Genomic DNA, 24,506 nt, shown 5'->3' with positions numbered 1-24,506 from the left:
CCCACGAAAGCTCATGACACTATGTTTTTGTTAGTCTCTAAGGTGCCACAGGACTACTTAAAATATATACTAGAGATCTTTTAATTTGCTTTCTAGTTTCCAAATCTTCAGGGTTCATGGTTTCATATTCTTCTCCATAACACAAAGGCTAGAAACTTACTTTAGAAACCCCCCAAAAGCCGACATTTTAGTGTATTCATAAGATTCCATGGTCTCTAGAGCTTTAAGGGAAACAACAGATATGCAAGATTAGCATTAACACCTATAACTAGAGGATTTACCCAGCATTTTTCGGGTCCTTCAGGACAGGAGGTATGGGGGGGCTCAGGAGTCGGGGAAGGAGGTGGGGAGCTCAGGGGAGAGAGTGGGGGAGGCTGGCAACTGCTCCCCAGGGCTGGCCCTGGGCAGTGGAACCTGTACTGTCCACCTGCCTGTTCTTCCCCGGGGCTGGCCCCAAAGGTGGCAGGGACAGCACTGGTTTACCAGCAGCTGCTCCCCCAGGGCACACCATGGTGGTGGGGGCCATGCTGCCAGCCAGAGGCTGCTCCCTGGAGCTGGGGCACTTGCTGCCCCCCCATGGTCATTCTGGGATTAACTTTCCTCTCTGATTGTTGCCCTCCTGTGGTCACTCATGAGTATAACCACTCCTGCTGTCACACTCCGCCCTTTCCATTTGATGAGAAACAATCACCTGCCAGGCACATCCAATTGTCCTGGCACAACTGCAGGGGGCTTGCTTTAAGTTATGATAAGAGGAAACTGCATTCCAAGTTTGGTGATCCTAGCTCAGGGTGGTCCTTGCCTGAATCTGGCCCCTGAGGCTCATGTCACCCCCAGCTTTGGGGAGCCTACACTGGTGCTCCAGTCCCTCTGCCACCTCACAGCTGGGCTAGAGCTTACAGAATATGCTCGGCTGGGCCCCCTTAGGCTCTGGTGTGCGAGAGGAATGTGGAGAGTGTCTGTCTCCTTCTCAGTTGGGGACCACATCAGTGAGGTGTGTGGCCCCGACTGATTTTTCTGTGGGTCAGTGGCCCCTGACCCAAAAAAGGTTCCCCACTCTTCTTCTCGCTCATACCATATAGGAGGAATTCTTGAACAAATGGACTCACAGACAGACACACAAACTTTCTCAAATATATAGTAGATAAGAGTTGACAACATAGATATAGACTATAGAAACATTCTTAGTTCATCTTGGAACATCATTAAACCCATTTTGTGGATCAGGCAACTGAGACATTGAAAAGACAAGACACACAGCTAGTTGGAAAAATTGGAATTTTATCCATGTGGAAAAAGTTTGGTTTTCAATGAAAAAAATCAAGAATGGAAATATTTTTATTCAGAAATGCCGCAATAGCACTTGCCAGAATTATAGCTTACGTGGTTCATGCGCTTCTCTAGGCCAGACACCCTGATCAGTCTACATGTCCCGTGGAGACAGTTGTCTACCATCCTGGTGAGAGAAAATGGTGCATCCTGGGAAATTAAGTCTGTCTGGGGAACCCTGCCCATGGAGAAAAGGAACACAAGGCAAAGGAATTACAAGTCCCATGAGGCAGCAGCATATCCAAATTGAAAACAGTTTATTTTTCAGTTGAGAACAATTCCATTTTCATACATTTTGTTTTTTAATGAAACAAACTTTTTGTGAAGTTTAATTTAACTGAAAACCCAATTTCCCACCAAATAACTGTTTCCATCGAATAACAGATATGATGGGAAATTTTTGACCAGCCCTATTCCTAAGCCCCCATCTTGTGCACTTGCCCCTAGATCATGCTGCCAATGGGTCGACAGACGTGAAAAAGAATCCAACGACAGCACTTCAGGATCCCACACACGTCTTCAATCAATAAGAGACATGTGACTGCTGAAACCCATGTTTATCTTTCCACGTAAAGCAGTTTCTCATGCAAAAGCAATTAAATGAGTCAAAAGCCAGCAAGAAGCTGTCATGAAGAACAAACATACCATCACATGTCTAAATACTAAACTCATAAAGTGAAAAGAAACTTGTTCTGTACTAAAGAGACTTTATACATGAGCAAACATCATACAGGAAACTGATGCAATATACCACAACCATAGACACAGTATAACAGCATATCCAGGGCTAAACTTTCAAAGTTAGGCATGAAGAACAGTACACAAACAATTTGCATGTGCTTTATACAGACAAACACACACCAATTTGCATGTGCTTTACACACACACACGGACACACACACACGGACACACACACACACACGGACAACCTAGACATGCAGCTAAGTACACATGCCAGATAGGTGCCTAACTAGCGATACACATGCACACACCATATACAGATGTGTGCGCGCAATTGTGCATGCTTAACTTTGAATATCTGGCACCTATTGTTCCATGCACAATCTGTTACCCCCTCTCACGTGCACCCTAGATATGTACTCCCAGAGTATGAAAGCAGCATGGAGTGTTTGGCGAGTGACCCAATGCATCTTACCAAAGTTTATTTTATTGTTCACTGCCTTTTCTTCTGTTGGCCACGTAGAGCCTCCTGCCAGGCCTCTATGTTACAGAGTAATTAAAGTACAAATAACTAGTGACTTATGAAATAGCTTAGCAATTGTACACAGCTACAGAGTATAGGTATGCGTGTATGACTCAATTACTGCTTAAACACCATAACTGGCAGATTTCCAGTTCCTGAAATATCATTGACACTATGAACCCTGTCTCAAAATTCATTCTTCCATATAAGAATACCAGGGGGCTGTGCCCCCTGCTTGCTATGCTAGCCAACCCCCCTTTCTCTGGAGGTAGGAGCCCGACTCTCCCCCCGGCCACCAGGGTAGGCTGGGGCCGCACCAGCCACGGCTCTCCCGTGGGCTGCCGGGGAGGGCCAGCCTCAGTCTCTCCCCACAGCTGCAGAGTAGGGCCAGCACCGTGCCAGCCCTGGTCTCTCGGCCCCTCCAGCCACTGGGGAGCGGGGAGAAGGAAAAGGCAGGGAGGAGGCCACATGGCTGAGGATGGAGGGATGCAGAGTGACGTGATGATGTCACTCTGTTGGCCTCCAGGACTTTTTTTTTTTACAGCAATATTATTGACATTTATAGCATGACTTCAAACCCCTCCAGAGCCAATGAAGGTGCTAATCATGTCCCAGCATTATTATTATTATTTTTTCTCCTTCTCCTCTCCTTCCTCATCCTTCTTCTTGAGTTATTTTCTTTATTATAATTATGCCAAGCCCCAGAGTCCTACAGCATGCTAGGAGTAACACCTTTCTGGTTTCTGAAAATGGACACAATAGTGGGGATATGTCTACACAGCAGCGTTATTTTGAAATAACAAAATGCGTGTCTACACAGCAAGCTGTTATTTTGAAATACTGTTGAGCTGGAGGACTTCCTACTCCAACTCCTGTAAACCTCGTTTTACGAGGAGTAAGGGAAGTGGAAGGAAGCGTGTTCTTCTTTCAACTTCCTGCTGTGTAGACAGCGCCAAAAGCTGAATTAAGCTATTTCGACTTCAGCTACGCAATTGATGTAGCTGAAGTTGCGTAGCTTAATTTGACTTTTGCCCTGCTGTGTAGACGTACCCTAGGAGATCTGGAACCTCCCTACTCCTGCCTCTTCCCAACACTCACTGCTCCCCCCGTCTCCCTTTCTCCTCACTTGATCCTGTCTACCTTCACTGCCCCATCCCCTACTAGCTGGGCAAGGATGGGAGCCTGCCTGCCCAAGAGACACAGGTAGGAGGCAGCCCCAGCTGAGCAGGGACTGGCTTGAGTTGATAACCCAGCACTTCCTTCTTTGCCCCACCCTCACCTGTTGTAACTGGACTTTTGGTGTCTAGTCAGTACCTGTGAATAGACACTGCACTGGTCTTCTTCCAACTGGACTTCCTGGAAGAAAACTGGATACCCAAGTCTGCCTGTTTTCAGAGCTCAGTGCACGGCCCACCTCTACGTGCAAGCTGTCCCTCACTGAAGGAAGGAGCATGTCTTGTCACAAACTCAAATGGATGATGGTGAGGGCCGCGAGGGCAGTGGGAAGGAAAGTCACAAGGACCTGATCCATTACGTGAGTAATCCATACTCCTGTGAGGAATTTCATTGACGGCTGGCTGCCACAGCAGCCATTTCTTTTTCACTGTGGTAAGAGGAGCAACATCACATCTGCAATGTCAGGTGAAAAAGTATCCACTGAATCCCTCCTCTCCCCCAGGTTTAAAACTTTAGCAACATAAAGTGAGAAAGACTTAAGGGGAGAACAGGGCAGGAGCCCAGACCCTATCCATGTAGAACCATTTCCCCTGGAGCAGTAAGTGCGGACTCCACATTGAACAGGACACTTATGCTAAATCTTGTCAGTCTTTTCCTTGAAGTCTGTGCAGTGAGGACAAGGGGAATATGGGAAAAGTCAGGAAGATGATGTGGAATGCACAGAGGTTGTAACTCAGGGTATGTCTAGACTACAGGGTTTTGTCAACAGAAGTTTTGTCGGCAGATACTGTCGACAAAGCTTTTGTCGACAAAGAGCGTCTAGACTACATCTAGTTCTGTCGACAAAGCAAGCCGCTTTCTCGACATAACAGTGTGGACACAAAGGACAGTGTAGATGCAATAATGCCTTCTATCGACAGAACTCTGTCGACAAAAGGCGTTATTCCTCGTAGAATGAGGTTTACATGCGTCGACAAAACTGCTGAGTTTTGTCAACGTTACGTTGACATAACTCAAAGGCAGTGTGGACGCAGGTATAGTTTTGTCGGCAAAAGTCCACTTTTGTCAACAAAACCCTGTAGTCTAGACACACCCTCAGTGTTTTGTGTGTGTGGAGGGGCGGGTGACATGGAAGTAATTCAATGGGAACCACTGAAAGATATTTCTCTTTTCAGGCACATGCTTTGTAGGCTTTCCAGTGTGATATCAGTTGGGGGAGGGGAAGACTCTAGTAATAGAAAAAGCATCTTTTTGCCAAAATATTAGTTTTTTGGAAGGATGAGGAACACTCCAGGAAATGCCATGAGAGATTCCCATAGAATGGAGGGGAGACTGAAGCCAGGTAAGTGTTAGAGCTATAGAAATAGGAAAAACAGGCAAGAAAGAGGGCAAGGCTAGAAACAGCCAGGCAAGACTGTAATCTGGGAAAGAAATTGGAGACCCCCATGAGCAGCACAGCTGCCTGTGATCAGGGATTAAGCAGGCCTTGTCAGCAGGCTTATGGTGTCTCATAAACCAAGAGAGGTTTTCTTCACTTCTAAAAGAGAGAACTTGTGTGCTGGGCAGGTTTGTGGAAACTGTAGATGTCTGGCTGGTGTTAGAAAAAAAACCCTTCTGCCCCCCCCCCCCCCCCCCAGTACAAAGTTTGGCCAGGCCGTGCTTGCCATAGTGGGCTGCAGTACTCCTTGGGAGAAACCGGCTGCACCCTTCCTGCATACCGTTGCCTTTAGAAAAGGGAAGGTGTGAAAAAGGGAAAATAGCCTTGGACTCTCCCACCTGTCACCTTGGTGTGAGAACTGCGGGGCTTACCTGGTCGCATGAAACCTGCACAGTTTCGGCCCGGCTCCTGTGACACATACCCCCACTTGGTGACCGTTGGGCTGTATATGGTAATATGCAAGCGCGGGAAAGCGATGTGCAGACTTGGGGATAAATACCCATCACACAGTTCGCTCTAAGAGGTCTTCGCAACACAAAGACCACCGTGCGTGTGCCTTCCTGTCTATTTCAAAGCGCTGCCGGCATGATCAACCAACAGGCAACTTCCCCCGACTCTTGGGTGTAACCAAGGCCTTCGCAACCGAACCAATATCTTTGAAATGTTCCGTGTGCTGTGTAAGTTGTTATGTATGATTTGATTTTCTTTGTTGTATAGCTTAGTGTTATATAGTTGTTTTGGTAGTACATAGAGTTTGTAGTTATCACTGTTATTAATTAGTATAACTTGATATCTTTAGAGCAGAGACTAGTCCCCTTGCCGTTCCCATCCTTATATTTCTGATACGTTCAACTAGAAATCATAGAATAAATATAATAAATATTGTAAATTCATTACTGACACAGTCAATTAAAAATCTTAGAATAAATACTATAAATTCATCACTGTCATAAATATATATCTTTTATTTTACTAAAACGGTCCACCTGGTTCTGTCCTTCCCTTCTTGGGTATGCATCATCGGAACTGTGGTTCTCGCAACAGCTGGTACAAGGCAAAGCAGCCATAGCTACTTTCATGGAAACAGGCTTTTTAGAAATAAAATTTCCACAGAGTATATATGTATATATATATTCTCTTCCGGAGTCTGTGACACATGGTAACTGTTTGCTTGCAGAAATATTGGGCTATTTGTTTTCAAGAATGAACAGAACAGAAAGTTACCCTATCCAAGATGTAAGAGAGAGCGGGGGAGAGAGAAAACCACAGAAACCAAACACAACTGGGATCGTAGAGGCAACCTAAACCCTGACAGTTCATTCCCTGAGCTCAAACACAGCATTTGCAGTGAAATACCAACAAAAGCTTTCCTCAGGCTTAGCAACACTGTTCAGTACTACTCCATGGTAGCATTTTTAACTTCAGTTGCTATTTCTTTATATTCCTTCTAATGAATATTGGTAGAATCATAGAATCATAGGACTGGAAGGGACCTCGAGAGGTCATCGAGTCCAGCCCCCCGCCCTCAAGGCAGGACCAAGCTCCGTCTACACCATCCCTGACAGATGTCTATCTAACCTGTTCTTAAATATCTCCAGAGAGGGAGATTCCACCACCTCCCTTGGCAATTTATTCCAATATTTGACCACCCTGACAGTTAGGAATTTTTTCCTAATGTCCAGTCTAAACCTCCCCTGCTGCACTTTAAGCCCATTACTCCTTGTCCTGTCCTCAGAAACCAAGAGGAACAAATTTTCTCCTTCCTCCTTGTGACACCCTTTTAGATATTTGAAAACCGCTATCATGTCCCCCCTTAATCTTCTTTTTTCAACCCAAAGAAGGTAGGAAAGGATATATTGTTATTCTAGTGGGGTGAGTAAGGGCATGTCTACACTAGCAAATTATTTTGAAATAGTTATTTTGGGTGTTATTATTTTGAAATAAGTTATTTTGAAATAGCATATCCGCACTACAGGGAAGCCTCTAAATTAGTCCAAGGCAGGCTCCCTTAATGTGGACATGCTACCTCGACTTAGAGCTCCAGGAAGCACTGGGAGACATTACTTTGAATGACTCTGGGGAGTAGTTATCTCGAAATAGCAGCAGAGGAGCATCCACACTACTGCTATTTTGAAATAATTAATTAAAAATAAATGTTATTCCTCGTGGAAAGCAGGAGTTATTATTTTGAAATAACCAGCCCCTTATTTCGTAATAACTGGGGGTACGTCTACACTACAGCGCTAGTTCGAACTAACTTAGTTCGAATTAGTTAATTCGAACTAAGCTAGTTCGAACTAACGCATCTAGAACTAAAAACTAGTTCGAACTAGCGTTTTGCTAGTTCGAACTAGCAAGTCCACATTGAGTGGACTCTGAACAGGGCTTAAGGATGGCCGGAAGCAGTGCCGGCAGGGCATAAAAGGAGGACTTAGAGCATGGAGATGCTGTCTCAGGCTAGCCGAGGGCTGCGCTTAAAGGGTCCCGACCCCCACCCCGGACACACAGTTCTAAGGGGTGCCCCGCTTGCAAAGAAGTTCTGGCTTGGAGTGCCCTGAGTGCCCACACTGGGCACATCACACCACTCGGCCATCAGCCCGGCTGCACTTGCCGCAGGCTGCCATCTGGGGAAAGGGAGTAATTGGGGGGCTGCAGGAGAGCTTCCACCCCCAGAAGCCCGCAGAGCCAGCCCAGTCCTCCCCATCGGGGGCTCGTACCCCATTCCTCCCTCACCTCCTTCCACTTACCCTTCCCTAGCCCCTCTTCTTATTGATGTACAAAATAAAGATAACGTTTCTTCCAAAATGGAATCTGTCTTTATTGAACAAAACTGGGGGAGACTGGGAAAAGGAGGTGGGAGAGGGGAAGAGAAAGGCTGGGAGAGGGGAGGGCAACTAACATGATCAGGGGTTGGGAACAGGTCCCAGATGAAGAAAGGCTACAGAGACTGGGACTGTTCAGCTTAGAAAAGAGGAGACGGAGGGGGGACAGGATAGAGGTCTCTAAAAGCAGGGGTTGGGTGGAGAGGGTGCATTCAGAAAAGTTCTTCCTGAGTTCCCATAAAGAAGGACTAGAGGACACCAAAGGAAAGGAATGGGTAGCAGGCTTGAAACTAGTAAGAGAAAGTTGTTGTTCTTCACAAAGCAAATAGTTAACCTGTGGAACTCCTTGCTGCAGGAGGCTGTGAAGGCTACAACTAGAACAGAGTTTAAAGGGAAGTGAGATCAAGTAATGGAGGTTGGGTCCATGGAGTCCTATTAGCCAGAGGGTAGGAGTGGTGTCCCTGCCCAAAGTTTGTGGAAGGCTGGAGAGGGATGGCACGAGACAAATGGCTTGGTCACTGTCTTCGGTCCATCCCCTCCAGGGTCCCTAGGGTTGGCCGCTGTCGGCAGACAGGCTACTGGGCTAGATGGACCTTTGGTCTGACCCAGGACGGCCATTCTAAGCTCAGGGCTCAGGGTCGGGGGTCTCAGTGGACCCCCTTGATTTTCATGCACACCTGGTCCTGGGTGGCCAGGCTGGCAGCTCTCCTGCCCTAGACGGCCACTTTCCTGTGCCTAGTGCAGAGATCGTGGACGAGGTCCACGATGTCCGCACTAGCCCAGGAAGGTGCCCGCCTCTTGCGGTCCAGGGCAAGCTCCCGGGAGCCGCCAGCCTGGTCCCGGCAAGAGGGGGTGGGCTGGGGGGCATCGGGTGGGTGGCTCTGTGCTGTGCCAGGTGCAGGGTCTGCTAGCTGGGTGCTGGCAGGCTTGCACCTGGCACGGGCACCGTAGCCAGCCCATGCCCCTTTAAGGGGTCCGGGGCCGGGAGGGGGGCATAGAGTTTCCCTGGTGTTGGCCAGAGTGGCCACCAGGGAAACCTGGGGAGGGCTAGCCTCCCACTAGTTCGAACTAAAGGGCTACACAGCCCTTAGTTCGAACTAGCTAGTTCGAACTAGGCGTTAGTCCTCGTAAAATGAGGTTTACCTAGTTCGAACTAAGCGCTCCGCTAGTTCGATTCAAATTCGAACTAGCGGAGCGCTAGTGTAGCACCTATTAAAGTTAGTTCGAACTAACGTCCGTTAGTTCGAACTAACTTTGTAGTGTAGACATACCCAGGGTTAGTAGTGTGGACTCTCCACTTGTTAGTTCAAAAGAAGGGGAGTTATTTCAAAATAACTCTGTAGTGTAGAGTAAGGATTACTGTTTTCTGGCTCTAACATAAAACCAAACACATAAAAAACCAAGGGATTAAAAACACAAAATTTAAAATATTAATTATAATGCCACTGATTTTTCAAGAATTAAAAGTATTAAAGAATTAAAGCATTAACCTACATTTTAAAATTCAAAAAATACAATCAAGTTTCAAAACTATGTAAAAGTTGGTTTACATTTAGCTGCAAAATCTTGTTCTCTGTGATGGAATTCCAGCTAAAGCAGGCATCTCACAGAGAAAGTGCTCAGTGACATAGAATTGTGTTTCTGTGTATTTTGGAACGGGTTTTGGAACATTTGTGCTCACTGAAATGACAGCCTTTCTGGTAATTTCTCCGTTTCCCACCAAGAAAAAAAAAGGGCCTTAATCGTCTTACTGGAAATTGTTCTATTTATGCAGTAAATCCAGCTTCTAAAATTGCTTTAGTTCATAAGTTATGTAACCTAAACAGATGGACTTTGAGCAATTTTTGTATGGCAATTCAAACGATAATCTAAACAGGCTGCAATGATTTATCAGCTCATTCACGGCGGAGGGGAAACAGATTTGAGGCCTTGAAAATAGGCATGGGCTGTACACCCTGGTGTAGCAGTGTTTATGTGGCAAAAACGGTAAAAAAATAATAAAGGGCTTGTTCTCTCTGTCCCCAGCTGAAGCATTCTGGATGCTGTACATAATAAGCAAATAAATAAATAGTACACTATATGATATATTATGGTCCTCCTGCACATGTTTAATTTTATGCACTGTGAGTAGCTTCATTGAAGACAATGGGGCAGACAAACTACTATAGATACAGTTACTTAAGTCTTTCCAGGATCAAGGCCTAAAAGATTAGTGAGGGAGGAGGGAAGGACAGAGAAGGAACTTAAAACAGGGCCAGAAATAAAATAGGCAAATAAGGGTTGGGAAATGTGAAAAATACACAGTCCCTTAATAATGTTCTCCAACCAATGTTCTCATCTCACAATCAGTGTTATGTACAGAATTATAAAGTATAAATCTATTCCATCGCCCGCCCCACGATCTTCAGTTCTAAGGCAGGAAGAGATATAGTATTTTTACTATATAAAGAAATGTCTGTTTGTCCATCCATCTGTGAGTCCATTTGTTCAAGAATTCCTACCAAACAGTAAGAGCCAGGACTACCAAATTTGGTATGCAGTCTTATAATAACTTCAAGCAAGGTCAGGATCAGTGTTCTCTCTAACATTTTCTATCCTTGGGTGGGTTGAATTTTCTTTTGGAGGGTTGAAATTTCTTCTGTGCAACACCAATATTGAAGTAGTGCGTGGATGTGCATATGTATATATATTTCCCCCACCTATCCCATGCAGTCAGCCCTTTACACCTCCCTTCCCAGCCCACGAGGGTTGAGGATACTGTTGGGTTTTGGCCTCTGCCTCTCTTTCTCTCTCCCTCTCCTCGCACACAGGACTCTCAAAAGTCCACTCCCCTCTGGCGTCCCCCTAAGCCAATTAATATATATTTAACAGTCCATATGCGTGGAAGAAAATATGAGAGATTTTTAACAAAGAGTGATGCTTACAATATTAAATATGAAATTAATAAAAAGAAAATTAACACTACCCTTGGAGAACATGTATCATCATCCTTTCTAAAAACTCAGTCTAGTAAACAAACCAAAATGAATATTATCTACACATAGCTCAGCTTCAAGATGCTAAACAAATCTATGAGACAACTAGAAATAGTATTTGCAAAGAGAGCATGAATAATACAGTAGTTCCTGACACTGGGAAGGAGAGTAAAAGGCATTCACTAAGGCTTATATAGTTTTTCTGGGGAATGTTTAGGATTCATGCTGTAAAAATAGACAAAAATAGTTTCTCGGTTTGAAACGTTCACCTTTTGTGGGTCACCAAGAGTAGAAGCCCCAGAACAAATTATCTCAAGGCTTCAGGATTTGTAGATGGTTTCATGTTTCAAAGAGCTTGGAAATGTTTCATCCTACAAAACAACTAGCATCATACCTAGTACTTGCTATTTCTGACTCATAAGAGCCAGAACTCTACTATGTAGCAAAGATTCAGCCTTAATGCAATAGAATATACCATGTATTAATTAGTAACACAGGATTTAAAAAAAATCATTAAGATAAGAATTTTAGATATCTGAAACACTCAAAAAAAGTCTGTTAAAAGAATCTTTTTCTTTCTAACCTTAAGCCATTAACACCCAGGTAAACTTTGTTTGTTGTAGCTAGTTGAGTTAAGGATCGACGCAATACTGGATAAATCTTCTAGGAATGTATAAATCAGACTATTGCATGCATACATTAAGCTATTTTTAATTAAAAATATTTATAACCTCCCTTTTCCCAGTCATATTCAAACAAACAGTGATGTCTCAAGGGGCCTGATTAGTGTCTTGCCAATTTTACACTTGTTTATTATCACTGACTTTAAGAGGGCTACTTATATTTGTCACCTCTGTAAGCAAAAGGAGACTCAGGATCACATAAGAGTTTAATGCCTAAAAAGGATGAGAAGAAGTAGAGGGAAAATAGGGAATAAAGGTCACTCTAAAATATAATTAAGTATCTGGCTGCTTTTTAAAAGTGAGGAGAGTTGGTCTGATGGGTGTTGGAGTAGGCGGAGGAAGGACAGAAAAAGTGACTTGTGCCCACTAGAGATCACAGTAAACACTCCATTTCTTATACACCTAAGAGCCATCCAAGGCTACAAAATGTACCATGTTGAAATGTAGCCCTAATCCAGCCATATTACACAGCTTTTATCCTAATCCTTTAGGATTTAAATGGAGTACTTGCAAATCTGGGATCAAATTGCGATGTAGCCGTGGTAAGGCTCTTTGATCCAGGTTATGTTTTAAACAGGGCTAAAAAGCAGAGTTTCTTAATATAGTTTAAATAGTCTAGGCTGAAGCAAGGCCAAAATATGGCCCCAGTTCTACAATCAAGTCCATGTAAGCAGACACTTGCACCTGTATGGAACTGATTGCAGGACAGGGATCCCTGTTATACCATGGCTGGACCATCACGATGTTTAAACACGGTACCTAATGACAGTGAATTTGTGAAGTTTAAAGGGAAATTATGCGACCCGGGCAAGCAGCATGAAGTCCAAGTCCCTCACAAATATAGCCAAGGTCTGCCCAGAAGGCCATTTTTTGTCCAAGGTTTCAGCCCTGAAATTTCATTCACTACATGGTTGTGAGTTGTGCTTTTCTAGCCTCCCTGCATTTCTCCATCCTCAAGGTTTTCCTTTTCTAATCTTCTGATGAGGGGGAAAGGTGCAACAGGTTTCACTGAAATACCAAGTCATTACAGAAATAAACTGACAGCACATTAAATATAAAGGACCAAATTCAGTCCCCGTTGCAATGCTCTTTTCATCATGTGAGTCTACAATGCCTAGCACAAACAAGGCCTTCGTCTTTTGGGTGGTCCTGAAATACAAAGAATTAATATGCAGTGACCTCCGTGGAGTTTGAATCTGGCCTAATGATTACTGTATCGTCTTTTAGTCAGATTGTATTTTGCTATACAAAAACCACCCCAAAATTCCACCTCCTCACAAAAGAAAACAAATATGTTTCCCCTTCTGTTTGTAAATATATTGAAATGATCAACTGAATAGGCTTGTCACTCAAGCTTAGAAGGCATGATTGGCTTAGAATAGCTTTTCCATAGATGATGTCATTTACTTGACTGTGTATTCCTACCTATTCCACAACTGTGTTAGTCAATCTCGCAGTAGATTAATCCTGATGCACCAATCTGGCATGCACTCAATTTGCCCAGCAGTTATTGAATGCATTTCAAGAAGGCTGCTATTTATGTTGCAGAAAGCATGGTCCAGATGACTTTCAGATGGCCATTAGTTTGTTTGTGTGTAAATAGGTCTAAAATCCCTGAGGACTAACAACTGGACTAAGCCAGATACTGTATTAGCAGTTACATAAGAGGAGAGCTAATGTTTTCCCCCTATTGTTACTTGGCTATACTGAATTCAAATACAGTATAGATGAAAAGGGATTCCCACATCTTTTGGCATACTGACTGATCCCTAAAAGTTCTCTTCAACTGCCCGGTGTTCTTAATTTGAAACTTTAAGGAACAGTGGATGAGTGGCCCTTGGTCAGGAGAGTTTTTGTTTAATCTTAGTGAATTTAGACCTGATGAAAAGCACTGGCCTGACAGCTCTTGGGAAAAGTACTTTATTTAAACAGAACATATAGAACAAGTTACAATGTCTCAGAGGGGTAGTTGAGCTAGTCTGTAACTTTAAAAAGAACAAGTAGGAATTTCATCACCCAATACAGAGAGAGACTGCGGAATTGGAATTCATCTACAAGTTTGACACTGTTACCCTGGGCTTGAATAAAGACATTAACTGGTTGGCGCATTACAAAGACAATTTCCCCTACCTTTAACATCCACATTTTCACATCAAAAGCTATGAATGGGACACATCCAGCCCACTTAAGACGGGTCCTATAACTGACAAGTACTTCTTTTCCTGTTATATATACCTTGATTTCTGCTATTTCCACTCCGTCTCATCTGATGAAGTAGGTTTTAGCAACAAAAGCTCATGGTACTATATATTTTTGTTAGTTTGTAAGGTGCCACAGTACTACTCATTGTTTATATAGAGCAAGGTTAAGAATAATAAACCCTTTCCCATGACATACTCTTATGTGCCTCAATGTGGCCTGCTGGGATTACCTTTAAGATAAAAGATGATGATGACCTCTATGCAACTTCAAGCCTTAGTTTCTTTGCTGATTTAACACATTAATTTTGTGCATATGTTCATGTCTCCCTGCCTCCAAATACTAAAACAGCTGGCTTCATGAGGCTAAAAGAAGTTCCCAGTAGTTAAAGTGGTGAGGTGCAAGAGCTAAAGATTTCAGCTTCAGACTAAGTTAAATCAATGATGCATGTAACTAAGCAAGATAGAGAGCAGACTAATGTTTATTCCACCGGGATGCCCAACAGACTGTCACTAATTGCAACATCCTTAAAGATCTGCACTGAGAGAACCAAGTCATTTTACCTAGGTGTCCAGACAGCTATTAGACCATAGTATTTTTTTGGTCAATGCTGGCCCAGGCTGAATTCAAATCATGGATCTAGAGGTGAAGGTTCCATATCCCTTGATAAAGCCAGTGCTGTGTTTTTTACACATGTAGAAGTGGCAAAATTGGCCAAGAAACTGACAGCATCGCAGTAACAAGAATAGCTCTTTTTTTCTTTTGGTACTAAAAGTATTTCTAGTGCACACAGAAATGTACACTGATATGGCTGATTGAACAGAGACAGGTAGTTACTTTTGAACACATTCAGTCTTTGAGGAAGGTGTTATCTTCCCTCAAGAGATTTCAACAACCTACACCCCACCATCAACCGCAGCCTGGACTATTCTACACGAGAGATCCACTTCCTGGACACCACAGTACAAATCAGCAATGGAAAATTAGACACCACTCTCTACAGAAAACCCACTAACTCATACAGTTACCTACATGCTTCCAGCTCCCATCCAGAACACACTACACGATCCATCGTCTCTAGTCAAGCCCTTCGATACAACCACATCTGCTCTAATCCCACTGACAGAGACCAGAAACTTCAGGATCTCTACCAAGCATTTATAAACCTCAACTACCCACCTGGAGAAATAAAAAAGCAAATTGAAAGAGCCAGACGAATACCTAGAAACCATCTACTTCAAGACAGACCCAAGAAAACCAACAATAGAACACCACTTGTCATCACCTACAACCCCCAACTTAAACCTGTCCAACACATTATCAATAAACTACAGCCTATACTGGAACAGGATACCATACTCCAAGAGGCTCTGGGAGACAGACCCATAGTCTCCTATAGACAACCACCTAACCTCAAGATGATTCTTACCAACAACCACAGGACATACCACACTAATACCAACCCTGGTACCTTCCCTTGCAACAAACCCCATTGCCAGCTTTGTCCACATATTCATTCTGCTGATACCATTATTGGACCTAACCAAGTGAGTTATAAGATCAAGAACACATATTCCTGCGCATCCAGAAATATAATTTATGCTATCATGTGCCAAAAGTGTCCGTCTGCTATGTACATTTGACAAACATCTCAGACACTTCGCCAAAGGATTAATGCCCACAAAACAGATATCAGACAAGATCACAAAGAAAAAACAGTTTCTTGCCATTTTAACCAGAAAGGACACTCTCTCAATGACTTAACCACCTGCATTCTGCTACAAAGACCTTTTACATCTGCACTTGAAAGGGAATCCTCTGAACTGTCATTCATGTTAAAATTCAACACTCTCCGGGAAGGAATGAACAAACACTCAAACTATCTTACCCATTACCAAGATAGCTTCCCCAATTATCACCTCTAATACCATTAGCTCACAGACATCCCACTCTCCCCACCTCTAATATCATCAATTCACAGACACTTACCTTCCTTCCTCCCCCCCCCCCCCCTGCATTCCCCTCCTGTTCTGAAATGTGATTTGTCCTTTTCATATGTGTTCACTTTTTTTTAATTGTATCCTTTGGTATATATGGTTGTGACTATTTTCTTCCACTATTTGATCTGAGGAAGTGGGTTTGGCCCACGAAAGCTCATCATCTAATAAACCATCTTGTTAGTCTTTAAAGTGCTACATTGTCCTGCATTTTGCTTCATCTTCCCTCAAGACTTTCTGCTGAAGTTTCCTTCCTTAAATAATGGCATTTTGCTACAGACCTGTAAAACAAAACTGGGAGCTCTACAGACTGCTCTCATAACTGTATTTATCCTTCTGCTAACAGTTTTATGGCAAATTATATTTCATTTTGTTAAATGAGCTTTTGAGTAGAAGCCAAATTGCTCTGGGCAAAACATATTTTGTTTTCCTACCATTTAATCAGTAGAAAATTAAGAGACCAAAACTGCAGTGCCACTGACTTAATGTCAAGCATCTGAACTCCCTGAAATGAACACTGAGAAGAAAAGGTCAGTGTTCTTATTGTGATGTACCTGGGAGTCAAACAAAGATTCTGCCGGTAAAATATAATTTTAAGTCTCCATGTTCCTTTAATAATGCTTCCTACTATGAATGTAACAGAAACCAAATACCAAACTAAGCTTTAAGGAGCTAATCTTCAGATGGTGTGAATGAGTACAGCTCTTGTGGTGTTACAGGAGCTGTGTAATTCTAAACAGTCAAGAATTTGGTCTTGAGAGTTTTAGTGGCCATCAGCTTCTGAAATGTTCTAGGATCTCACTCATCTACTTTGCTGTTGGTTTTGTTACAAATAAATTTGACCTTCTAAGGGGAAATTGAGGACATTGCTCAAATTCCTGTTTGCGCCCTTGCTTCTCTTCTGGCAGCTATTCAGAGAGCAGGAACTGCTACAGAAATAATATCTAAAGATTGCTGCTGCCAAAGATCAGGGTTTGTTGCCCTGAAAGAAAAAATGTTTCTAGAGTAAACACTAATATGACAATGTAGCACATGTCTCTGCTACCAAAATATAAACCAGTTTGAAGCATTTTTATTTCTATGACGAACATGCTCAGCAGCACAATGTCTGCTAATGCCAGAGCCAAATCTGGCTCAAAGTCTTAAAACTAGATGCAATTTTTCTCAGTTTTGGGTGTGTGGAGGAGGCAAGGGGGAGGTAAGAGCTTTTTTTTTTTGCTACTTATGCACATGGAGGAAAATTTTATAATGTTTTTGTTTTTAATGTTATCTATGATAGCTATGCAAATGCTACACTGGTACAGTACCATACATTTTATATGTCTGGAAAGGAAATCATATATTTACTCATATATGTGAATATAAAAGTGGCCATTTTTATATTTCACTCTGAAGTTACATATGTAACATGTGTTACTTACAATCTATGGCCCTGATCCCACAAACGTGACAGACTTCTACACTCCCACAGAGACCTCTTGATTTCAGCAGAGTTTGGTAGAATCGGGACCTATTTGTATCAGACATATGTCCTTTCCATAAAACTAGAATCTTATTTGGTACAGTCCTTGAGCCACACTGTGTCTCCCCGCCAGCAGTGGAAGATCCAGGCCCAAGATTTACTGCAAGACTGTAGTTCACTCTGCCGTTTCTACTGGTTAGATAGCTCTGGCTCTTAGCAGTCGTGGAGGGTGGGGGAGTGAGTGCCAGGTACCTCCATTTGCAAATAATCCAATCAGGCCCAATTGTGGGGGGGCATTGTTGTGTATTGGGTTGTAGATGTAAATCTTGTTGTTATAATAACTGAGTTAGGTCACTGGGGTCAGCCCAGCTGGTTTGGACTTGTTCTAGTTAGTTCTGTGCTATGCAATAAAATGGATACTTGCAACTACTCCAGCTCTCTGTATTTCCACTGGTTTCTTCCTATACCGTGAAACTCCACACGACATAACGAAGGTGGGATACCTGTGCTGCCTCCAGCAACAAAAGAAGTAGAAGTCAATGTAAGAAAACAACCTTTTTTTTTTGGCTGTTCTGGAAGGTGGGGGTAAGAACTGGCTGCTACCCTGTGCAAACTGAAACTAAGATCAGTGGAGCTCAGAGGCTGAAAAAGAAAAAAAAGGGGGGGGGGGGAGTACAGCAGCCATGGCTACACTTACAGGGCCACTGGGACGTTTTGAGGAGACTATAGAGCAATGGCACGTATATACTGAGCGTTTTGAACTTTTTGCTATTGCAAATGCCATTAAAGAAGAGAAGAAGGTGCCAATATTTTTAAGTGTTGTAGGGGCTAAGACCTATTCTCTGCTACGCAGTTTGCTGCTCCCTGTTAAGCCGGAGACCAAATCTTACAGTGCCATTGTGGAAATCCTGGGGTCAAATTTATGCTCCAAAGCCATTGGTCATTGCAGAAAGGTACAGGTTCCATAAGAGAGACCAAAAAGAAAGTGAAACAATTGTACAATTTGTAGCAAATTTGAAACAGCTTGTTGAACACTGTGAATTTAAGGAGATGTTAAATGATGCCCTACGTGACAGGTTAGTGCGTGGCTGCACTGGGAAGCTATACGGAGGCGTCTGTTAACAGAAGCTCAGCTCACCCTACTGAAGGCTATTGATATTGTGGTCTCCATGGGACTGGCCACATGAGAGGCGCAATGCCTTAGTGCACCCCCTAGAGTGCATAAAGTGTCCCAAGAACCTACCCACAAAACAGTGGGGAGCCAGGAACATTACCGCTGTGGAAAGCCAGGCCACCATGCATCAGAATGCTGGGGTAAGAACCGAGTGTGTTGACAGTGTAGAAAAAAAGGACACATTGAGCGTGCCTGCCAACAAAAGAAAAAGAGGCCTGTGGTCTGGCAGAACAAAAAGGAAAATCTGCATCCCATTGAGCAGATGCCTGATGATCAAGGTGACACCCTGTCTGAAGAAGAAGTGCCATGCTAGGTTTTGTCTTTGGAAGGGGGCTCCCATGTATACTGGGTAACCCCACTGTTGGATGGCAAACCTGTACGCGTGGAAGTAGACTCTGGTGCAGTTTCATTGGTCTCAGACATGGTGTATAAGGAAAAGCTGAAGCATCTTCCACTTCAGGCTATTGTGACGGCTCTACCCCCTCAAAATGTTAGTCAACTTCACTTGTTTCTAGGACTTTTGAACTATTATGGAAGGTTTATTTCACAGCTAGCCACACTATTAAAACCACTTCATGAGCTCCTTGGCCAGAACAAGGCTCCTTGGCCAGTGATGTTGCATTTAACAAGGCTAAATGTGCACTGCTAAATGCAGAGGTCCTGATGCATTTTGATCCATCCTTACCTTTACAGTTGGCCTGTGATGCCTCCCCATATGGAGTGGGAGCAGTCTTGTCACACATTATGCCTTCAGGAGAGGAGAAACCAATTGCTTTTGCTTCACGCACCTTAAGCTAACTATGCGCAAATTGAGCGTGAAGCATTGGGAATCGTTTTCGGGCTTCAGAAACTTCACCAGTAGCTGTTTGGATGAAAGTTTATACTTCTCACTGACCATCAACCTCTGACAGCAATTTTTGGTCCACACACATGTATTCCACCATTGGCTGCTAGTCGTATGCAATGATGGGCACTGTGGCTTTCAGGACACACATATGAGATCAGATATAGGAAATCTACTCTGCATGGCAATGAAGATAGTCTCTCTAGGCTGTCTTTGCTAGTCAAACATCAAGATAGTGGCCAGAAGTACCTGTTTTACTTTGAACAGGTAGAGAACACGCCCATCACTGCTGCACAAGTTAAGAGAGCAACTCGTGTTGACCCAGTACTGTCCCAAGTTATGGATCTAGTGATGCATGGAACATCTCTACGGAACTCTCAGGTCTCACCTGACCTTGTCTCCTACATGTCCAGGAGAAAGGAATTATCAACCCATTCGGAGTGCTTGTTGAGGGGAATACCTGTCATTATTCCAAAAATACTGAGACAACAGATGTTAGAGCAGCTGCATTCAGGTCACTGTGGAATGGTGTGCATGAAAGAAGTTGCACAAAGCTATTTTTGGTGGCTTGGCTTAGACAGTGACATTGAAGAGAAGGCAAGAGCTTGTATTTCTTGACAGGGTGTGAAGAATGCACCTCAATTGGCACCCCTACACCCATGGGACTAGCTTGAAAAAACATGGCAACGTATTCATGTTGATTTTGTTTGCCCATTTGAAAGTAGCATGTTATTGGTGGTGGTAGATGCTCATTCCAAATGGCCAGAAGTCTGTATAATGCCTTCCACTACTGCAGAGAGTACTATCCAAAAACTATGGGGAATCTTTTGTCATTTTGGTCTTCCAGAACAACTTGTGAGTGACAACGGTCCACAGTTTGTCTCTCAGGAGTTTGGAAATTTTATGAAAGCAAACAGGATCCATCACATCACTTCAGCACCGTATCACCCAGACACGAATGAATTGCCTGAAAGGTTCGTTCAGACAATGAAACAAGCTCTGAAATCGGCTAGAGGACATTCACTCATACAAAAGAGTCTGGACACCTTCTTACTATCCTACAGAAACACGCCTCATGCTACAACTAAAATGTCCCCGGCTTTTCTAATGATGGGATGTCAGCTGTGTACTTGCTTTGATTTGCTGAAACCTTCAGAATCACAACAAATTGTGCAACATCAGCAGGAAGGTCAAGTCATCAGGCGTGCATCCAGATCAAAAGATCGAACCTTTAGTCCTGGACAGCCAGTTTTGGCTCGGAACTATGCTCCTAGAGCTAAATGGGTCCCTGCCACTATTATTGCTCAAACAGGACCTGTTTCCTATACTGTCTGGACTGCGAAGGCTCTCATTTGGTGGCGGCATGTAGATCAGTTATTGACAGGTTATTCCTGCCCCCAAGGCACATCTCCAGTAGAGTTGCCCGTCCTTCCCACTGCTGGTGTCAAGAATCACCTGCTCCTGACTCTCCTCCTCCATCACCACCTGCAGTGAACATAAACCCCCTCCTTGAGCAGGCTAATCCGACAGCCTCACCTGTTCACACTTCTGGTTCCCAGCCCAGTGTCAGGCCCGTACCCATAACACCTTCGGGTGCGAGAACGCCAGACGTCCGCCGTAATCCACCTCAAGAAAGGAGGCCTCTTCAACGGTTGACCCTTTAGTTGAGATTAACTCACAGATGGGGCAAAATAATCCCCAGGATTAGCTGGGAACTTGAGGCCATCTACCCTCATTCCATAGTTAGTGATAGAAATGTAGCCGTGTTAGTCTGGGGTAGCTGAAGCAAAATGCAGGACAATGTAACACTTTAAAAACTAACAAGATGGTTTATTAGATGATGAGCTTTTGTGGGCCAGACCCACTTTCTCAGATCAAATAGTGGAAGAAAATAGTCACAACCATATATACCAAAGGATACAATTAAAAAAATGAACACATATGAAAAGGACAAATCACATTTCAGAACAGGAGCGGGATGCGGGGGGCGGGGGGGGAAGGAAGGAAGGTAAATGTCTGTGAATTGATGATATTAGAGGTGGGGAGAGTGGGATGTTTGTGAGTTAATGGTATTAGAGGTGATAATTGGGGAAGCTATCTTGGTAATGGGTGAGATAGTTCAAGTGTTTGTTCATTCCTTTTTGGAGAGTGTTGAATTTTAACACGAATGACAGTTCAGAGGATCCTGTTCTGCAATGTGATTTGTCCTTTTCATATGTGTTCATTTTTTTAATTGTATCCTTTGGTATATATGGTTGTGACTATTTTCTTCCACTATTTGATCTGAGGAAGTGGGTCTGGCCCACGAAAGCTCATCATCTAATAAACCATCTTGTTAGTCTTTAAAGTGCTACATTGTCCTGCATTTTGCTCCATAGTTAGTATTTGTTTTCTTAAAGGGATGTTTTTATTAAGGGGAGAGGAACATGTTGTATATTTGGTTGTCGATATAGATCTTGTTGTTATAGTAACTGAGTAGGTCACTGGGGTCAGCCCAGCTGGTTTGGGCTTGTTCTAGTTAGTTCTGTGCTATGCAATAAAATGGACACTAGTATTCTATGATTCTAACTACTCCAGCTCTCTATATTTCACTGGTTTCTTCCTATACTGTGAAACTCCCCACAACATAACAGGCATTAAAGGGGCAATTGCCCCAGGGTCCAGCGATTCAAAAAGGCTCAGGGCTCCTGGATGCCGCTGCCACTGCTACTGCCCTTTAAATTGCTGCAAGAGCCCCAAGGTGGCATGGAAGACCCCAGCCCTGCCCCTCCACCGAAGACCACATCCCTTCTAGGAGCACAGAACTGCTCCTCCCTGGCCCAGGGGCCCCTCCCCCCCCCAAATCTGGTACAGTTGAAAGTTTTCAAAGTACAAATTCTAACCACAGCCGGCCCCGCTCAAACACAGAACATGAGCTAGAATCTCAGCTGGTGCACACTGTCCCAGCTCCATTAACTTCACTTGAGCTAAGTCCATGTACAGCAGCTGAGGATCTGGTGCCGGGCATGTGAAGTGCTAACCCCTCTTCAGCATCATACAGAGCAAACTGTCAGTGCAAACCTGACAACACTGCCGAACCTGTCTGAGATAACGCGGTTAGTCTGGGCTATTGCCATATAGAATGCAAACAGCGAGACATACTGCTCAGCCCGTCTAATAATACCTCTTATCAGCAGTTCTGAGGTTGTTCCAGTGTAATAAAATGTATGTAAACAAAAGCAGATTGACTGTCTTTTCATGTCTACAGATAAGGTGACCAGAATTTGAAAATGTGCGAGGAGGACACTGAGTTGACAAAAAAACCATACTTGTATATGTATATAAATAATCATATAAATAAATGATCACAATATTAGTCGTCTTATAAGACAAACAGACTTAACAAAAACAATCATTTAACATTAAAAACATCAATATTTGTCACTCTTTTAAGAAATTAAAATTCTCGATCCATTTTTTATCAATGTCACGTTCAGTCCATTCATTGTCTTATATTATATTGTTAATTCTTCGTACTTCGTCGAACAATACATTGTTATTTATTGTGATGCTAAATTTTTCCTTAACGAATAAAACTGTTTCAATGATTTTATTCCATTGAATTTCTTCATTCAGCAGAATCCAATCAAACACATACAGGCAGTCCCTGAGTTACGCGGCTCCGACTTACGTCGGATCCGCAGTTACGAACGGGACCATTCCTCTCCCTGGTCTCCAGCAGACCAGGGAGAGGAAGCAAAGCGGCGGAACACGTGGGCAGCGGACAGGGCTGTCCGCTGCCCACACGCTCCGAGGCTTGGCTCTGCTTTGCCCCCCCCGTCCCCCTGGTCTGCAGACCAGGGGGACGGAGGGGGGCAAAGCAGAGCCAAGCCGCGGCGCGCGCGGTCAGCTGACAGCCCAGACGCGTCTGGGCTGTCAGCTGGCTGCGCGCTCCGCGGCTTGGCTCTGCTTTGCCCCCCCCCTTCCCTTGGTCTGCAGACCAGAGGGACGGGGGGGCAAAGCAGAGCCAAGCCGCGGAGCACGCGGGCAGCGGACAGCCCAGACGCGTCTGGGCTGTCCGCTGCCCGCGTGTTCCACCGCTTTGCTCCCTGTCCCCCTGGTCTGCAGACCAGGGGGACGGGGAACAAAGCAGAGCTAAGCCACGGAGCCCAGGGCAGCAGGACAGCCACGGCGCGTCTGGGCTGTCCCGCTGCCCCCGTGCTCCATGGCTTTGCTCTGGACACCTGTGGTACAGCAGCTGGGGCACTGCCAGTTGGTCCCGTAGCGCCGCTCTGGGCGCTACTGGACCCACCGGGCAGCACCCCAGCTGTTCTGCCCCAGGCGTCCTGATTCAGCCACTGCTGGTCAGATTCAGCAGCGGCTGAATCAGGACGCCTGGGGCAGAGCAGCTTGGGTGCTGCTGGGTTGGTCCAGTAGCGCCGAGGAGCGGTGGCGCTACTGGACCATCCCAGCAGCACCCCAGCTGCTCTGCCCCAGGCGTCCCCAAGTCAGCCGCTGCTGAAAATGACCAGTGGCTGACTACAGGAAGCCCCTGCCCCGGGCTTCCTGGAATCAGCCACTGATCAGTTTCAGCAGCAGCTGACTTGGGGATGCCTGGGGTTCTTAAGTTGAATCTGTATGTAAGTCAGAACTGGCGTCCAGATTCAGCCGCTGTTGAAACTGATCAGTTTCAGCAGCGGCTGAGTCTGGACGCCAGTTCTGACTTACATACAGATTCAACTTAAGAACAAACCTACAGTCCCTATCTTGTACGTAACCCGGGGACTGCCTGTACACTGGTTCGTCCAATTTTCTAGATATTCAAGAGCATTTTTATAAAAGCTCATTGCCTCCCTCACAAATTCTTTCTTCATTCCCAGATTGCTCTCTTGTAATTTGTTTAAATTAGTAATTACAACCAATGGAAGGAAGTTGGACTCAAGACGTGACTGAAGTTGCTCCTTCAATTGTTTAATATGCAATCCCACTTCTGTAGAAGTTATATGCTCTTTTTCAATACTTTTTATAACTGACTGGAACAAAGTTGCTTGATTGTGAACAAAATACAGAGTTACTTCAGCAGATTCATTCTTTAAAAAGTTTTTCAAGATCAGTGAACATTTTTCCAAACTTAGAAAATATGATTTTAAAGGCTTGAACAATTGCAGCACTCGTTCAATGGCTGGCATTAAAGCTAACCATCTTGTTTTCGAATATCCCAACA

At 44.1% G+C, this 24,506-nt stretch overlaps 1 protein-coding gene across 1 annotated transcript in view; it reads right to left on the bottom strand.

The window, feature by feature from the left end:
- Positions 1–1,387: 1,387 nt before the first annotated feature.
- Positions 1,388–24,506, bottom strand: part of PRKCH (protein kinase C eta) — a 238,778-nt gene continuing 215,659 nt past the window's right edge. Inside the window, exon 13 of the mRNA XM_075926363.1 lies at positions 1,388–1,507. Coding sequence (XP_075782478.1) covers positions 1,424–1,507 — 84 coding nt within the window. The 3' untranslated portion in view covers positions 1,388–1,423. The remainder of the gene's footprint in view (positions 1,508–24,506) is intronic.

The sequence above is a fragment of the Pelodiscus sinensis genome, chromosome 4 (assembly GCF_049634645.1).
Source record: "Pelodiscus sinensis isolate JC-2024 chromosome 4, ASM4963464v1, whole genome shotgun sequence".
In the NCBI taxonomy this organism is placed as follows: domain Eukaryota; kingdom Metazoa; phylum Chordata; order Testudines; family Trionychidae; genus Pelodiscus; species Pelodiscus sinensis.
This window is presented reverse-complemented; position numbering and strand designations above follow the sequence as displayed.